The 17,489-nt window shown below is 39.7% G+C and overlaps 2 protein-coding genes across 3 annotated transcripts in view; one reads left to right on the top strand and one right to left on the bottom strand.

Annotated features, from left to right (window-relative positions):
- Window positions 1–17,489, bottom strand: part of GAREM1 (GRB2 associated regulator of MAPK1 subtype 1) — a 202,644-nt gene that overhangs the window by 135,151 nt on the left and 50,004 nt on the right. The gene's annotated exons all lie outside the window — the stretch shown is intronic.
- Window positions 1–17,489, top strand: part of LOC125082386 (60S ribosomal protein L30-like) — a 75,608-nt gene that overhangs the window by 8,705 nt on the left and 49,414 nt on the right. Inside the window, 2 exon segments of the mRNA XM_047697955.1 lie at window positions 2,835–3,034; window positions 3,037–3,168. Of these exon segments, the coding sequence (XP_047553911.1) occupies window positions 2,835–3,034; window positions 3,037–3,168 (332 nt within the window).

Raw genomic sequence — 17,489 nt, 5'->3', positions numbered from 1 at the left:
CAGGAGTTTTCTGTATATACTGAATACAAGTTCCTGATCAGATATATGATTTTCAAACATTTTCTCTCATTACAGGGACTGTCCTTTCACTTTCTTCATAGTGTCCTTTGAATCACAAAATTTTTAATTTTGAAGTCAAATTTATTTTTTGCCATTTGTGTTTTTGGTGTCATATGTAAAAAACTATTGCCTAACCTAGCGTCACAAGGATTTATGTCTACATTTTAGAGTTTTTATTTCTTACATTTAGTATTGTGGCCATTTTGAGTTAATTTTTGTGGATGCTGTGAGTAGGGGTCCAGCTTCATTCCTTTGAATGTGGATATCCAGCTGTGTGAGCACCAGCTGAACTGTCTCACCTCTTTTTCAAAAATCCATTCATAGTAAGTGTAAGGGTTTATTTCAAATATAAGGGTTTATTTCACCTTAAATGTATGGACATTTCTCTCTTTATACTAGTACCACAATGTCTGAATTCCTGTAGCTTTGCAGTAAGTTCTGAAATTGGAATGTGAGCCTTCCAACTTTCTTCTTCAAGACTGTTGTGGTTGTCCTGGGTCTCTTAAATTTCCATATGAGCTTTATGGATCAGCTTGTCAATTTCTGCCCCCACCCCCAAAAACAAGCTAGGATATCGACAGTGACTATGTTCAACCTATATATCAATCTGGGGAGGACTGATATTTTAACAATATTAACTCTTCTGATCCATGAACATGGAATGTCTTTGCATTTAGTTAGACCTTTATTTCAATGAAGTTTTGTAGTTTTCAGTGTGTATGGCTTGCACTTCTTTTGTTAAATTTATTCCTAAGCATTTTATTCCTTTTGACGGTATTACCAATACAACCGTTTTTAAATTTTACTTTTTGGAGTGCTTATTGCTAGTGCAGAGAAGCACATCTGATTTCTGTATATTGAACTTTCATAACCTGAAATGGTACTGAATCTGTTCGTCATTTTAACAGTTTTGGCTTGCTTTTTTGTAGATTCCTTAGGGTTTTCTCATACAAGTTTATGTCATCTACAAATAGAAACAGTTTTACTTCTTCCTCTCCAGTCTGGATGCCAAATTTTTTTGTCTGTTTTTCTTGCCTTAGTGCCCCCAGCTAGAATCTCCAGCACAACACTCAACATAAGTGGCAACCAAGATGGATGGTTGGGAGAGGATGTGCCCTTCTTTTCCATCTTTATTCTTCCTGATTGACGGAGTGTGGATGTGATTACTGGAACTGGAAGGGTAGCGACCATCTTGGACTTGGAGAGGAACTCAGGACCAGAATTGAGTCCATGACATAGCAACAACTGAAAAGAAACCTGGTCTCTGCCACCTCGGGCAACATGCTAACCTGTGGTCTTGTCTTTGGGTCTCCATGACTTCAGCCAAACGCAAGGCTAACATGATACAGGAATATTAGAATAAAGTAAGAATTGTGGTACCTGCCGTATTCAATCAAAATATATGAACTAGGTTCAAAAAGGAAAAGAATTTTTGATTTAAAACAAACAAACAAACAAACAAACAAACAGTAGTACTAAAGATGCCTATATAAGGAAGTACTATCTAAGCCTGGCTCCTGGTTTTAAAATCTGAGCAATGTCTGATAGCTTTTTTTTTTTTTTTTAGCAATGTCTGATAGCTTTTTTTTTTTTTTTAACTTCAAAATAATGCCACAGAACTGAGGGGAATAGCATTCCTCAATATTATGCTTCTGAGAATTTCTCTCAAGCTTCTCAACTAGTCTGTGATTGTAGAGGTTCTATTACCAACCCAAGTTTACTTCATAAAGACCAGAATATTACTCAAAAGTCACTAAAAACATTATCACGCATTTAACAGAACTCTTCATTTGTATCTAATTACAGATAGGAGTTATATGTTAGCTCCCATCTGGATGATTACATTAATGCCTATGATGAACTTTGGCTCCAAATTATTTATAAAACCAAATCATGCTCATGGATTTGATGGGGTGATATCAAGTATCCCCAATGCAGAGAGAAAATGATGTTTTTAGATTAATGGTCAGAAAATGTTATGAGGAGTACACATGAAACAACTTTCCTAGAATTTACCATCAACAGGAGAACTAATGTCAGCATTAAGTACCTCAGTGATGACACGTGCAGGGTACCATAGAAAGGAAGTCATTCCACAAGCTTACCAGTTATGCATCCATTTGACCCGTATTAAGAATAAAGATGCAGGGGCACCTGGGTAGCTCAGTGGGTTAAAGTCTCTGCCTTCGGCTCAGGTCATGATCCCAGGGTCCTGGGATCGAGCCCCGCATCAGGCTCTCTGCTTAGCGGGGAGCCTGCTTCCCCTCCTCTCTCTCTGCCTAACTGTAATCTCTGTCAAATAAATAAATAAAATCTTTAAAAAAAAAAAAAAAGAATAAAGATCCAGGAACCAACTCTCAACCGTTCCCTACGCATCTCACTTTGGCTACGGCACAGAAATTCCAGTATCCACGCTTCGTGGCTGCCTGTATTCTGAAAATGTGTATGAATGTAAAAGAAAGCAACTTAATTCTTTGAAGCAGAATCCATAATAATATGCCAACTCAATCAGGGATGTTTTCTTTCCTTTGAAGCCTCCAGGATATTTTTATTTTTGGAAAATAGTCTGATTAAGTTAAAACAAATATGTGCTGTCATAGCAGGTTGACTAATCTAAAACTGGTTTCCACGTCCTTTACTGACTAAAAGTATCAAAAGTTTAGAGAGATAAAACAAATGGTAAGGAAGTCCTTAAATCCCCATAGCAGGTCTTTCCTTGCTCCCAGCCATCTTGGAGGCTGCTCTTGGTTGGTGCCATCCTGAACCTAAGGCAGGAAGACAGTGACCACAAGGAAGACAAAAAAGTCACTGGAGTGGGTCAACTCTAAGCAAACTCTTACAAAAAGCGGAAAATACGTGCTGGGATACAAGCAGACTCTGAAAATGATCAGACATGGCAAAGTGAAACCGGTCATCCTTGCCAACAACCACACAGCCTTTAGGAAGTCTGAAATAGAATACTACACCATGTTGGCCAAACTGATGGCCATCACTGCAGTGGCAGTAATACTGAATTGGGCATAGCGTGTGGGAAATACTACAGAGCATGCGCACTGGCTATCATTGATTCACGTAATTCTGTTATCATTAGAAGCATGCCAGTGAGAAGTAAACACACAAAATCTTTCTTTAATAAAACTGACCAGAGCTTGCTTTTAAAAAAAAAAATAAATAAATCCCCACGGCACCTATCTTCACCTGAGTGCTATGCATGGAAAGTCTAGGAACCTTCCTGTCTCCCCAATTAGATCATGTTTGCATTCATGTCAGTGGACTGCTGGGTATAGACCAGGTGTGTAATAAATGCTTGATGCATGAACAATCTTAGGTAGAAATAGATGAGCATTCACATCAAAGCCGTCTAAGTACACATCAAGCACTCAGACCTTAGTTAACATTTAAACACTTTGAGGCAAGAGTATTTTAAAAAGGCTATTTTTTTCAGTATCTCCTATTGATCTCTTTCTACCCTAAACAAACAAACATCCAGAAATCCACATTGCCTAAGATCCCTTCTTGAGATGAATATTCTACTCAAAGGCCCCAAGACTGTCGTCTTGGGTTCTAAGCATGTGAAAGAGATGTTGTATTTTTAAGTTCTATGGTTTACTGTGAAATCGCAACAGGAAGAAAAGGAACTTGAGATTACTTTAGACAAAATACTAAGTGGTAATGTCGTCAAAGACCTTCACAGTGAAATCTAAGCAAGAAAGAATGCATGAAACAAAAGAGAAAGATGATTAAAATGAAAGAGAGAGAGATTAGGGATATATTATTACCTCTTTTCAAAGGAACCTTTGGACAAAAGCCTCCTTTGTCAACAGACTGACCAGGAATAACAGATCCCTGCTGTACCAAACAGAAGTAAGCTTACTTAAGTCAAATCTGAAATGTTATGCTCTGAAATAGTGAACTGAACCTAATATTTAAAAGATAAGAATTCTATGCCAAGTGCTTTTTGGAAAAACAGGTGAGCGACAGTAGTATCAGTATTTCTACAAACATCTAAAATATACGAAATCTAGCATGGTACCCGACAAATACCACGGAATCACAATTCTGGCAGATGAGGAAGGGGACTCAGATTTATTATCGGAAAGCTGACACAGGAAAACTACTGTTTGGCAATCCATAAAGGGCAGTGACAGACATTCCTCTCTCAGTAAGACACTTCCAGTGTGTCCTCCAGAGTTGGGCAGTGCCCGTAAGACGATGCATTCGGTCGGTGTGAAGTATGTTCTTATCACACTGTTTGTGAGACGGGCACACACATAAGCCCTCAGAGACCCGGAGCGACTGAGAGAACCACAGAAGCGGGCAGGCCTTGTTTCAGACTCTTCCCAGACATCACGCTACCGGAGAGGGGCAAAGGTTGGATCAGCAGGCACGTTTCTAGGCTCTCCCTACCCTCAACCCCCATACTCTCTGTTTCCACTTATTCAAATGACTATATAATGACTCCGTAAGTTTGGTGGGAGGCAGTGTGAAAAGTCAGAAATAACCCACAGTCTGGAGCCAGAGTTAGGTAATCGCGGTTCTAATACTTAACTGTATGACCCAATTACTTAATTTCTTTGGGCGAGGATGTTCTCACACTTACAATTATAGTAATAATACTGCAAGTAAGTTGTAATGACTGAATGAGAATAAATATAAGGAACTCAGGACAGTACCTTGTAGATAAAAGGCTCATGAAAAACAGGACTTTGGTTTTATTTTCTTCTTCAGTAAGTGTCCTCTTCCCTTAGACTGAATCAGGTACATAATAGAGTTTTTTGTGTCCAATGAGAAAATACTCTACAATGTGCAATGATTTGCACTTTACATTTCACTTCTACTTCAGTAAAATAAAAGGAAAATATTCACCAGGTATAAAGTTATGTTAAAGCCAACAATTTTATTTCAAGAGGATAAACTGAGCCAGAGGTCAACCTAAGGGATTTTCATTGTCATTTTTAGTTTCAACTTTGATCTAGATCCCCTTGAACTTTATTATGTGACAAACAAAACATAAAATACTAAAGAATCAAATTTACAAATGATTCACTGCCATCAAAGTCCAGAAGATATATTCTTAAGAAAAATATTTAAATTATGTATTTGACAATTTTTAGAATTTTCTTCTATTAAGCAGATTTCTAAAAACCCTGCACAGGCTTAAAAACAAAACCAAATTTTGAAAAAAAAGAAACAAAGACTCACACGTATACCACTGCTGAAAATCTCGTGTTTCTAGTACCAACACACAAAAACACTGAATTTTAATATTCTCTGTACACATGAAAGAGGGTTAGTAAGATGAATGCAAACACCAAATAACACCTGAGTCTTTAATTTTTCCAAGTAGGTTGCCCTAAAGGCAAAAAGCCAGACAACACTTTGCCTCTATAACTTTAAAATACATACAATAAAGAACTTCAATATGAAAAAACATCGTATACTAAAATACTAGAAATAAACAAAAGACTTAAGAAAAATCAGATCACCAAATTTTATAGACAGGTTTATAGAGATATAGTAGGCCTAAAGGAAATGCAAAGCATGTGTGATAAGTAAAGTTCAACTTCTCAAAACAGAACTGGAAAACAAAATAAAAAAACTACCTGTTCTTTCCAAAAATCGAAAAAAAACCCAAACCCAAAACACCAGTAGTTCGCAGACTGGAAGACACCATCAATTAAATTGGTACTGTGATTACTTACAACTCCTAACCAACTCTCCTGCTTACAGATAAATTATTAATACAATTTTCCAAGGCAAAATGTAACAAAGAAACCACCTTGACATTGAATCCTCTGTATACAACATCTCCTAAATGCATAATCTGAGACATGGAAATATTAACTGGCTTGAGCAGAGGCAAGGTACAGTTTCAAGAGTTCTCAAGTGTATTATGTATACATATACTTTTTAAAATAAAAAAATCTATTTTAGGGGCGCCTGAGTGGCTCCGTCATTAAGCGTCTGCCTCTGGCTCAGGTCATGATTCCAGGGTCCTGGGATCCAGCCCGTATTGGGTTCCCTGCTCGGTAGGAAGCCTGCTTCTCCTTCTCCTAGTCCCCCCTGCTTGTGTTCCCTCTCCCACTGTCTCTCTCTATGTCAAATAAATAAATAAAATCTTGAACAAAACAAAACAAAACAAACAAAAAATCTATTTTAGTGGACTAAAATTACATTGGCAATTACAGATTGCCAATTTGCAATATTTGCAAAATTTAAATTAGGTGAAATTTAAATGACATTTGAAAAATTTTCACAGACATTGACAAGGGATAGCACAGCCTGACTTAATAAATGTCGGGGGGGTTGTCCCCATCCAAGGTCTGATAGTGAATCACTATATGAACGTAACCAAATGGTTCAAAGTATTCTAAGCTTGCCCAGATATACTGAAAATTACAATCTACTTAAGCATCTATAAAAATATTAGATTTTTTCCAGACAAGGGCAAACCTAATTAAAGAAGTTTACCTGAATAACATGGATACATTAAAAACCAAGACAAAAAGCTTTCTACACCATCCCCTCCTCCCCTCCAGATCTAAGAAATCAAGAAATCTATCACTTTACAAATTACTCAGTAGACCATCCAGTGTCCAGGATGTTATTTCATTACTTAGTAGGAAGAGACTATCTCCTTCCATTTCAATATGTTTTTTTCTGGATCCAAGAGAAATACTAGATAGAGGGTCCAAATAAATCCAAGGAAATGAAAATAGAACAATTACACACACAGAAGGCCTTCTTTTCCCCTGAAGTGAGACAGTCACATTAAGATACTTTCTTCTTGGCATGCTTACAGATTTCCCTAGTGGGACTTCAACGTCCACGATCGCTCAACTGTTCCTTGTTGCTGGGTACTCTGAACACCCACCAGCACATCCCACACATCTCTTCCTGTTCTCGGTCCCCATCCCACCTTGCTGACGCGATAGCCACATACCGCTCTTCCGCTTGTTCTCTATCCATGAAATGGGAACAGCAGACCCAGTCCAGTGGATAATGTGAGAAACAGCTGCACTATGATACAACATCACCAAGAATTAAATCACAACAGTGAAAACGAACCAAATTCTTAAGGATGACACTTTAACAGTATCAACATGGAGAAATTAAGACCTTCCCTATCTAACCCCACAGGATGAAACCTATACCAAAAACCATAGTAAGACAGAACTAGTAAGATTGAGCTCAGGGTTTTATTTTATTTTATTTAAGATAAAATTTATTGGGGTGCCTGGGTGGCTCAGTCAGTTAAGCGTCTGCCTTTGGCTCAGGTCATGATCCCAGGGTCCCAGGATCGAGCCCCGCATCGGGTTCCCTGCCTAGTGGGGAGCCTGCTTCTCCCTCTGCCTCTGCCTCCTGCTTCCCCTGCTTATGTCCTCTCTCTTTCTTGCTCACTCTCTCCTTCAAATAGATAAAGATCTTAAAAAAAATTTTTTAAATTTACTTAGAGAGAGAGTGCACTCACATAAGCAGGGGTGGGGGGGGCAGAGGGAAAGAGAGAGAACTAGAACCCCCCACTGAGTGTGGAGTCCCATGTACGGGCTCGATCCCACAACCCTGAGATCATGACCTGAGCTGAAACCAAGAGTCAGATGCTTAACTGACTGAGCCACTCAAGTGCCTTTGGGCTCAAGGTTTTAGAAGAGAAGAAGAGAAAAGAGACTGGAACCCCCTTAGTTCAATGCAATAGTGGCTAAGGCAACGAATGGAAAACATATACCACAAGCCTGAGAGATACTAACACCGCAACTCTGAAGACCAATGATCAGCATTCGTGGAGAGAAATGGAGCAAAGGACAGTATATTAGTTTTCTCTTGCTACATAACAAATTACCACAAACTTAGCAGCTTAAATATAGCACAGAAATCTGGCACACATGGCCAGGTTCTCTGTTCAGGCTGAAATCAAGCTGCTGGTTGTCCAGGTTCTCATCTGGAGCTCAGGGTCCCCATTTAAGCTCACTCATGTGTTGGTAGAATTCAGTTGTAGTTGTAAAGCTGAAGTCATTTCCTTGCTGGCTATTGACTAGAGACTGACCTCAATTCCTAAAGAGCACACACAAGTCCTCCTTACCTGGTGACCCCCTCCTTTTCTGAGCAATGGAGAACCTGGTTCACCTTGAATCCCTCTCCTGCTTTGAGCATGTCTGACCTCACCTCTGTAACTGGCCAGAGAAACTCAGTTTTGAAAGGCTTGTCTGATTGGGTTGTGTTCTCTAAGGGTAATCTATCTTAAAGTTAACTGATTGGGGACTTAATTATGTCTGCAAAATGCTCTGTGCCATATATCACGACATAATCTGGTATAACACCAGGGCATGGAGATCAAGGGGCCATCTTAGAATCTGGTCTACCACAGAAGGTAAAACAGAAAAGAAGCCAGTTATTCCAGTAGAAAGCAGATACAGAACTTAAGTCAAGAGTATCATGGGTAGAGGTGCCTGGGTGGCTCAGTCAATTAAGCACCTGCCTTCGGCTAGGGTCATGATCCCAGGGTCCTGAGATCAACCCCTACCCAGGCTCCCTGCTCAGCAGGAGTCTGCTTCTCCCTCTACCGTTCCCCCTGCTTGTGCTCTCTCTCTCTCAAATAATAAATAAAATCTTTTTTTTAAAAATTCCAAAGAGATTTTTATAGCTAAAAGCAATCAAAATCAACTTACACTTTGAGATATTAGGGTATGAAAACAGTCGTTACCTTGACCAAGAGGAGTGTGATTCTGCTTTATTTGTAACAACTCCGGGAGGCTGAAGGAATATAGTTCACTCAGACTCACGGTAAGTAGAATCTTACAATCAGATAAATATCATTGAAAAATCAATGTAGCAAAAACCTATTAGTCTATACTTAAGAACAGAATTTTAAGTAATTTCCAACAATTTCACTAGGCTTTTTAAAGTTAACTGAATATAACTGTCAATGCTTTAAATTGTCTCAAAATTATTACTCTATATATGATGCTTAGTTCTCAAAATTTCTTTGCTATGTTCCTTTAGTTGTATTTTTAAACCTTAGATTAGAGGAGGAAAGAAAACAGGGAGGGGGGTTTTTTTTGTTTTTTTTTTGTTTTTTTAAAGGAAGTGCTCGCCACTGACATGAGAGGAAACACGTACTTCCGTTAAAACCCCTGGGCATCTCTACCTCCCAGAATGATGCGTCCTACTCCCCGTGGGCAATGGCTCCCCCTGATTCCTCTGCTCTTTGGATTCCATATTCTTTTTTTTTTTTTTAAAGATTTTTTTTTTTTTTTTTGACAGAGAGATCACAAGCAGGCAGAGAGGCAGGCAGAGAGAGAGGAGGAAGCAGGCTCCCCGAGAGAGCAGAGAGCCCGATGCGGGGCTCGATCCCAGGACTCCGAGATCATGACCTGAGCCGAAGGCAGTGGCTCAACCCACTGAGCCACCCAGGCGCCCCTGGATTCCATATTCTTGATCCCATCAGCCTGGCTGGGATTAAACCCATGAACTTGCTCATCCGTTCGAAGGACCACCAGGAAGCCACACACTCTTGGAAAAAAGCTTGTAAAGAACATTTCTCCTTTGATTGTAAAGATGGAATCCAGAGCTGGATGCAAGAGAGCTGCTAGTTTTTAATCACCCTGGTTTCATAAACATGCATGTTATGTGGTGTGAAGCTGTCTTCATTACAGAAAATCTGGCAGCCCTGGGGTTCCTTAGACTCTTCCCACTCATGCCGACACCAAGAGTTCCCTCCCTAGCATTTGTGCTGCACATACCCACACAGAGGAAGGGCATAAAGTTCTACCCAGTCCTTCCGAGACAGGGCCAGTAGGACTAGTCTGTCCTGATACCAACTGTACTTAGAGTTACACATCACCACCAAGCACAGACCCATCCTGAACTCCCGGTCCAGATGCTGACCCTTGGACAACATGGGTTTGAACAGTACAGGTCCACATGTATAGGGATTCCTTAGACTGGTGCAAATGTATTTTCCTTAGATTTTCTTAGTAACATTTGCTTTTCTTTAGGTTACTTTATTATAAAAATACAGAAAATAATACATTTAACATATAAAATATGTGTCAGTCAACTATATATGTTATTGGTAAGGCTTCCAGTCAATAGTGGACTATTAATAGTTAAGTTTTTGAGGACTCAAATGCTATATGAGGTGTTCTGACTGCACAGGGAATTGGTACCCTGAAGCTCCACACCGTTCAAGGGTCAGGGGTATATCCTATTGCATTCTGGACATGATCAGCTGAATGTCCCAAAAGAACCTCGAAACTTGATATGATCCCCAAATTATAATTCCTCCTAATGCCTCTCCCTGCTCCTCCTATCTCTGTAAGTGGCATCTGTACCCTCTTTGTCAATCAAGCATCCACATCAACGACTCTCCTCCTCTAGTCACCTACATCTAACTCCTCACCACATCTTAGACTTGCTTACTGATTCAGTAACAGAATGTGATAGAATGCAGTAACTCCAAGTGTGGGCTCTAGACACAGACAGCCATAGCTCACACTCCCAAACTGCCACATACTGGCTGTGTAACTCACCAAGTTATTTAGTATCTCTGTGCTTCAGTTCTCTCATCTGTAAAATGCAGATAACAACAGTCCTAGTGCCTACTTCACAGGGCTGTTGTGAGGATTAAATGAGTTAGTAACTAACAAGAACTTAAAGCAGACATCTGGTATACTCAGTAAATCTCAGCTAATGCTATTGTCGTCATTACTGGAACTGAGTCTCTCTCAGCTCTATCCCCTTCTCTATCTACCACAACCCTTCTGCTCTTGGCTTCACATATGCTCCCACAGCCTTCAGTAGGAATATTGTGAGAGTCTCTGTCAAGATTCTGAGCCCTCTCATCTAGCTTCCATTCTGCTGCCAATAGTCTTTCAAAAGCAAATCTACTATCACTATTACTCTGCTTGGAAAACTTCAGGGTTCTCCACTGCTCAGAGAAAAAAACCCAAACCCCATGGGATATAGTATGAAACCCTTCCTCAGCTTCCACAGCAATTACACTGGGAAAGTCTGAGGTATGTAAGGGTCACAGAAGGGCCCATGTGCTATCTATCTTGGGTCTACATGGTTTTTTCCTCACACTTATCTTGTTGCCTAGAATGCCCTTCCCCCACAACGTGCAAACTAGAAATTTCAGAGTCTAACACTGCCTCCTCTCTCGTCTTTGTAAGAATCCACTTTTCCTTAGTTCCTTAAAACGTCTCCTTAATTCCTAGGATAGTCTCAAGTCTGTTTAAGACTTTCCCAAGTTCGCTAAGACTACTTCTTCAGCATGTCATCCTCCCTTCACATGTGACACAAACCAAACTACCAAAGATTCTCCACAGCAGTCTCTGTACAGCTTCTTCTCCTCAGTACATGCTTCCTTTTATCTAAGATAGGTCTAAGATCCTTTCTGGTAAAACCCCTTTCTTGGTGAAGTCTTGGTTGGTGCATCTCTTCTATTTTCCACTCCACAGACGCCGCTGTTTCTTTTACTCTTTTACCACTCTGTAGACATCTTTCCTGGGACTTTTTGTTTTTAATATTTTATTTATTTATTTATTTATTTACTTAGAGAGCAAGCGAGCCAGCGCACAAATGGGGGGGGGGGGCAGACAGAGAGGGAAAAGCTCCATGCTGAGCCGGGAGCCTGCTGCAGAGCTTGATCCCAGGACCCAGGGATCGTGACCTGAGCTGAAGGCAGATACTTAGGTGACTGAGCCACCAGGCATCCCAGCGTCCTTCTAATTACACTGACATTTCACATTTGTGCGTCTGCCTTCTTGCTAAGCTGGGAGTTCAAGGTCTTGGCAACCCAAGTACTTAGTACTGCTGCTCAATTTACATTTGCTGAATGAGCTCCTGTGTAACTGGCATTCTGTTGTCATTTTCCACTCTTCAAATTCAGGATGAGTGTTCTCACCATGTGACACTATTTCTTACAGAACAGAATTTGGTATACGAAAAGTCTTCTCAGAGTCACCACAAAGGGACTGTTGCTACACTACCCAAAATCCAAAGTTTATCAATTCCTGGCATAGATTGTTAGGAGAGACTTAATGCAAAAGTGTGGGCTAATCATGTGAGGCAAATAGTTTTTTTAAACAATTCTGAATGGAAGAGTAATAATTAAATTTGGAATTAGAGAATTTTAGAACTAGAAAGGAGTCTGGAGAACCTAGTTGCCAACTGCCTTTCTTTTCTTTTCTTTTTTTAAAAAGATTTTATTTATTTATTTGACAGAGAGGGAATGAGAGAGAGAGCATGAGAGGGGAAGAGTCAGAGGGAGGAGTAGACTCCCTGCCGAGCCAGGAGCCCGATTCGGGACTGGATCCTTGGACTCTGGGATCACGACCTGAGCCAAAGGCAGTTGCTTAGCCAACTAAGCCACCCAGGTACCCCTGCCTTCACTTTCTAATTGAGGAAATGTACACCAAGTCCCCGGTCAGCCGGTGGCAACAGAAGACTAGCAGCCTGCTTCCTCATTTCGTCTTCAACCACTCTATCCCATCATGCCCCATGTGAAGGAAAACTACATTGCCTATTTCACAAACGTGATGCTCAGAGTTCACACAAGCACATCCGTAGTTCACCTACACTGTGTATCTCAGTGTAGTTTTAAACCAAATCCAGTTTAGATAAACCCTGTGAAACAACAGAAAGACAGATACCTGGTCTGGAAGTCCGAAAACAGAGTCTGAATCCTGGCACACTAGCTGTGTGATCCTCGTTAACTCACAGTTACCCTGAAGGTGGTTTTCAAATGGAAACGCAAAGAATGGTGCCTGTTTCATAAATTGTTGTGAGGACAGAATTAGAACATCAATGAATGCATTCTATAAATCATAAATGCTACACGATTGCTATATATTAATAAAATGAAAGGTAAGGTACTAATTTACACTGCATCTCTTTTTTTAGCATTGAAGCTCTCCAGACTAGCTAATTATTGTTTATCCTTATACATTACACCCTTCTCTCTTTCCTTTTTTACTCTGGCACTTGCTCTGCTCATTAGAACTATACTAGCTCCTAAGTATGTAAAAGAAAGGAAAGCCAGGTATTAACTGAATATGCAAAAATTCGGGTTTTTCCTTAGGTTCTACTGCCAGTGACAAAACATAAATATCTTTTTAAAATAAGGTCACAAGTGGGGCACCTAGGTGGCTCAATAGGTTGAGCATCTGACTTTGGCTCAGGTCATGATCTCGGGGTCATGGGATTAAGCCCTGAGACAGGTTCCATGCTCAGCGGGGAGTCTACTTCTTCCTCTGCCCCTCCCCCTGCTCATGTGTACACCCTCTTGAGCTCTCTAATAAATAAATAAAATCTTTAAGAAAAAAATAAAATAAAATAAAATAAGGTTACAGGTATAATCACCCAAAACCGTCTAACACAATTGCTTCTTACCCATATCTTCATACAGATTATAGGTCTCACACAAGCTCGACTTCAATGAAGACTAGAATCTTCAAGGCTTCAATGCAAAAGGCATTAGGGAATCATCTAATCCCTATCTTTTCTTTTGCAGTTTTTAAAAAACTTTATGTATTTCTTTGAGAGACAAAGAGAAAGAGCAGGAGCAAAGGGGAGTAAGAGAGAGAGAAGCAGACTCCCCACTGGGCAGGGAGCCTGATATGGGGCTGGATCCCAGGATCCTGAGATCATGACCTGAGCCAAAGGCAGACACTAAACTGACTGAGCCACCCAGGCGTTCCTAAACCCAATCTTTTCTTTAAAGCGTATTTAAATGAAAAGCACAGCTAGGAAAAAAAGCTACAAATTATACTATTTTACGTTTCAACACATGTTAATGATTTCATAGGTTGTAACTAACTATAGATGTTTATTTGTTAAGTAGAACAATGTTTGAATGTCCCACGGTAGTACTCTCATATGCTAAAATCTATAATAAATTAAACTTGAGCTAAATACTTAGCTTGTGACATTGAAATATAAATAGAAGTACTATAGAAAATTTTGACAGTTATTTTTCCCTTCCGACATTAACTCTCACTGACCTTTATTATATTCGTCTACATGTAGATATGTAAACCTTTAAACAGTATAATTTCCACTTGGGATTCCATTTTTAGGGGAAAAAAAAAACATAGTTACTGAAGATTATAAACAAAGATAAGATACTAGGATAAGCTCAAAGTCAAATTTGAGAAAAGGATATAATCATGAATGTGTCCCATGTTACAAATCAGTATTGCATGAATCTGGTTAATATAAATCAAATTACCAGGGCCTGATACATTTCAAACCAACAAGGCAAAAAATTGGATTCTGAAATAGCATCAACTATATCAAGATGTGGTATATATCTGGGACCGGATAACATCATTTTCTCTCAGCGTACATATTCATATGTATTGAATAAAATTTTAAAAATAAAGTTTTAAGGAAGGCTTTATATTGCTATCAAGTTACATATAAATAGAACTTGAAAACATCAGATGTTTTACCCACTTTCCTTTGTGAAACATCCTTACAACATTCCCTTAATTCAGCATGTTGTCAAATAGTACTTATTAAGCACTATTCTCAGTAAATGAAACAGAACAGTCCCTTGTTCTGTGTTGTAATTTGGCACAGACAACGTCCACACAGGCCAGCCTTCCAAAGGGTATATCAGAACTGTTCTAAAGAAAGATCACAACAGCAAGGCCCAAGAAAAAGGCACTTAAAATTCTGTACCAGTCCCAATTTAGTGTTTGTGATTGAGTGAAGTGTCAACCAAATGACCACTCGGCTCCTCCCTTCCACCATTTTTACCTCCCTGGTTTGGCATATGTTAATTAGTTACCACTCACTTATATATTCCACTATAAATGTGCTTAGGAATTTCAAACTACTTCGCTTTTAAACTCTACTAACTCAGCAGCTCCTCCCTTTTGAAAAAAGAACCTTTCCCATATTCCGTGATAGGAAATATAGTTACTTAACCAATCTACTCTACTGGGGCACAAAATTTTATCTGGAGACTTTCCCCATTAACAACTGTGAAAATCTCTCTCAGAAAAGAATTTCTACTTTCAAATGGAATTTTCTTCTGTTGGAGGTGATGGTGATTCCAACTATGCTGACTCAACCTTGTGGGGGGGGGGAATCTGCCTCCACAGTCTGAAAATTGCTGAGTGTCTTTCGGTGGGTATAAGAATTCATTTTGTGTTCTGTACGATTTGAAGAAGGGAGTTGAGGAAGCAAAAGAGAGACTAACATCCAGGAAAGAACCAAGAAATACAAGAGAGTACCACATAAAGTGATACTTTCAGGGCTGAGATTTTAAGTTTATACAGATGTTCTGTCCAGGCACATAGCCGACCTCACAGGGACACACCACAGCCAGCCAAGGACCAGGGCTGTCTCGTCCTGTCAAAGATGTGCAGAACAGCTAGAGTGACCACAGAGTTCACGCCTCGCTCTCCCCTTTCCAAGCAGTACTTCTTTTTATCTAACCAAAGTCTCTATGAACCATTTCCCTTCAGTTCTTAGTGAGAAAGGAACAACTGCTTGGCACCCTCCTCACAACCCCTCACATATCTGAAGACAGTTATTAAGTGGCCTCTTGAACATCTCTTCAAACTAAAGATTCACAACTCCTTTACCCTTTCCTCATGGGCCTTATTTTTAATAATCCTTTGGCTCCTTCCACTGCTCTTCTCTGGATCCTTTCCAGCTTTCTTTCTTTAATTCTAGAGTCCAAAAGAGAAAATAAAATGTCCTACTAATGGCCTGGCCAACAAGAGGCCAACAAGAGGATTATTTTACTATTCTTAAAAATTATTTTTAAAAAAATGTATTCTTTTATTGATATTAAAATAGGAGTCCCAGGATCTAAGGTAAAATACACGCAACAGCAATTCTCACTTCAACTTCTACTTTGTTCTCTCAGCTTCCTTCTGCCACTTCATGTATATGAATTTGAGTTTAAATGCACTACCACCACTATCTTTATTTTATTGGAATTTGTCTTTTAATTCTTAGTGCTTTTGAAATTGAATCAATTCAATCGATTCCATACTACCTGAATAGCTATGGGTCTTGCCACTTACTCCATCCATCACTCCTAAATCTGTAGGACCCTCACTGCCCCAATTTCCCATGACAGTCCCTGGGAGCTCCAAGTTTTAGAGACCTCTACAAAGCAACAATGCAGATAGCAAATAAAGTAGGATGGGACGTTTTGTTGGCAAAGTTACATTTTGCAAGAAACACATCATTTACTAATAGTAATCACCACATTGTGAGCAATGATTATTTTCCAGGAATTATGTTAAGTATTGTTTTTAAAGATCAGCAGCTCAGGTGACATAATTAGCCCAGGGTCACCTTGTTCATAAATGACAGAGCTGGAGAGAGAACCCATAACACCTGCCTTCCACAGGTGGCTGTGGAACCAAGAGCTCAGTCTCAACTGGTGACAATGGTGTTATATGTAAGGTAGCTGTGGTCTGCGGGTAACACCACAACCATAAGAAGAATCCACAGCTTATCACCCACAACCACACATGAAAATTTCTACTCCAAAGGACTGTATTATTATTATACTCGGTCATGTTGCAAAAATTAAAGTCAGGCATATGGAAGTAAGTGATACTCTGCATTTAAATTAAGCATCTAACCTTACAGAAAAACTGGCATTAAACTCAGACAACTAAAATGACTCACAAATATTTCCGATTTTCCTTCCAACTGTAAAAAATGTGACCTTTCAAAAATGCTACATCATTTACTGATACATTAAAGCTGTATTTTCTAAATTTGAAAGTTAAATTTCTTTGGTCTTAAAAAAAATTCCAACACACAACAGCATGAGGAAAGAGAAGGGAAGGAGTCCAGTGCAATTTAAGGAAAATTACATGAAAGAATAGGACTGGGGCACCTGGGTGGCTCAGTGGTTAAGCCTCTGCCTTCAGCTCAGGTCATGATCTCAGGGTCTTGGGATCAAGTCCCACGTCGGGCTCTCTACTCAGTAGAGAACCTGCTTCCTCCTCTCTCTCTCTCTCTGCCTACTTGTGATCTCTGTCAAATAAATAAATAAAATCTTCTAAAAAAAAAAAAAGAATAGGACTATATATGGCAAGAAAGTGTACTATAGAGAGTTCTGAAAATGGTGATGGATTCTGTAAGAGGAAAGAGAAATCATCCCTTTAAAACATATAATACCACTTGGGGCATCTGGATGGCACAGGCAGTTGAGTACCTGACTCTTCTTGATTTCCGCTCAGGTCGTGATCGCAGGGTCATGGGATCAAGCACCGCATTGAGGTCTGTGCTCGGCACAGAGTTTGCTTAGGACTCTCTCTCCCTCTCCTTCTGCCCCTGGCCCCTGCGTGTACTCACTCTCTCTTTCTCTCTCTCTCCTTCTCAAGTGAAAATATAATATAATATAATACCATCTTTGAGATACAGAGTAGTCACCAAGGAGAAAAACTGTT

This window comes from Lutra lutra, chromosome 12, assembly GCF_902655055.1.
Source record: "Lutra lutra chromosome 12, mLutLut1.2, whole genome shotgun sequence".
NCBI lineage: Eukaryota > Metazoa > Chordata > Mammalia > Carnivora > Mustelidae > Lutra > Lutra lutra.
The sequence above is the reverse complement of the archived record's forward strand: the minus strand, read 5'-3'. Positions and strand labels throughout refer to the sequence as shown.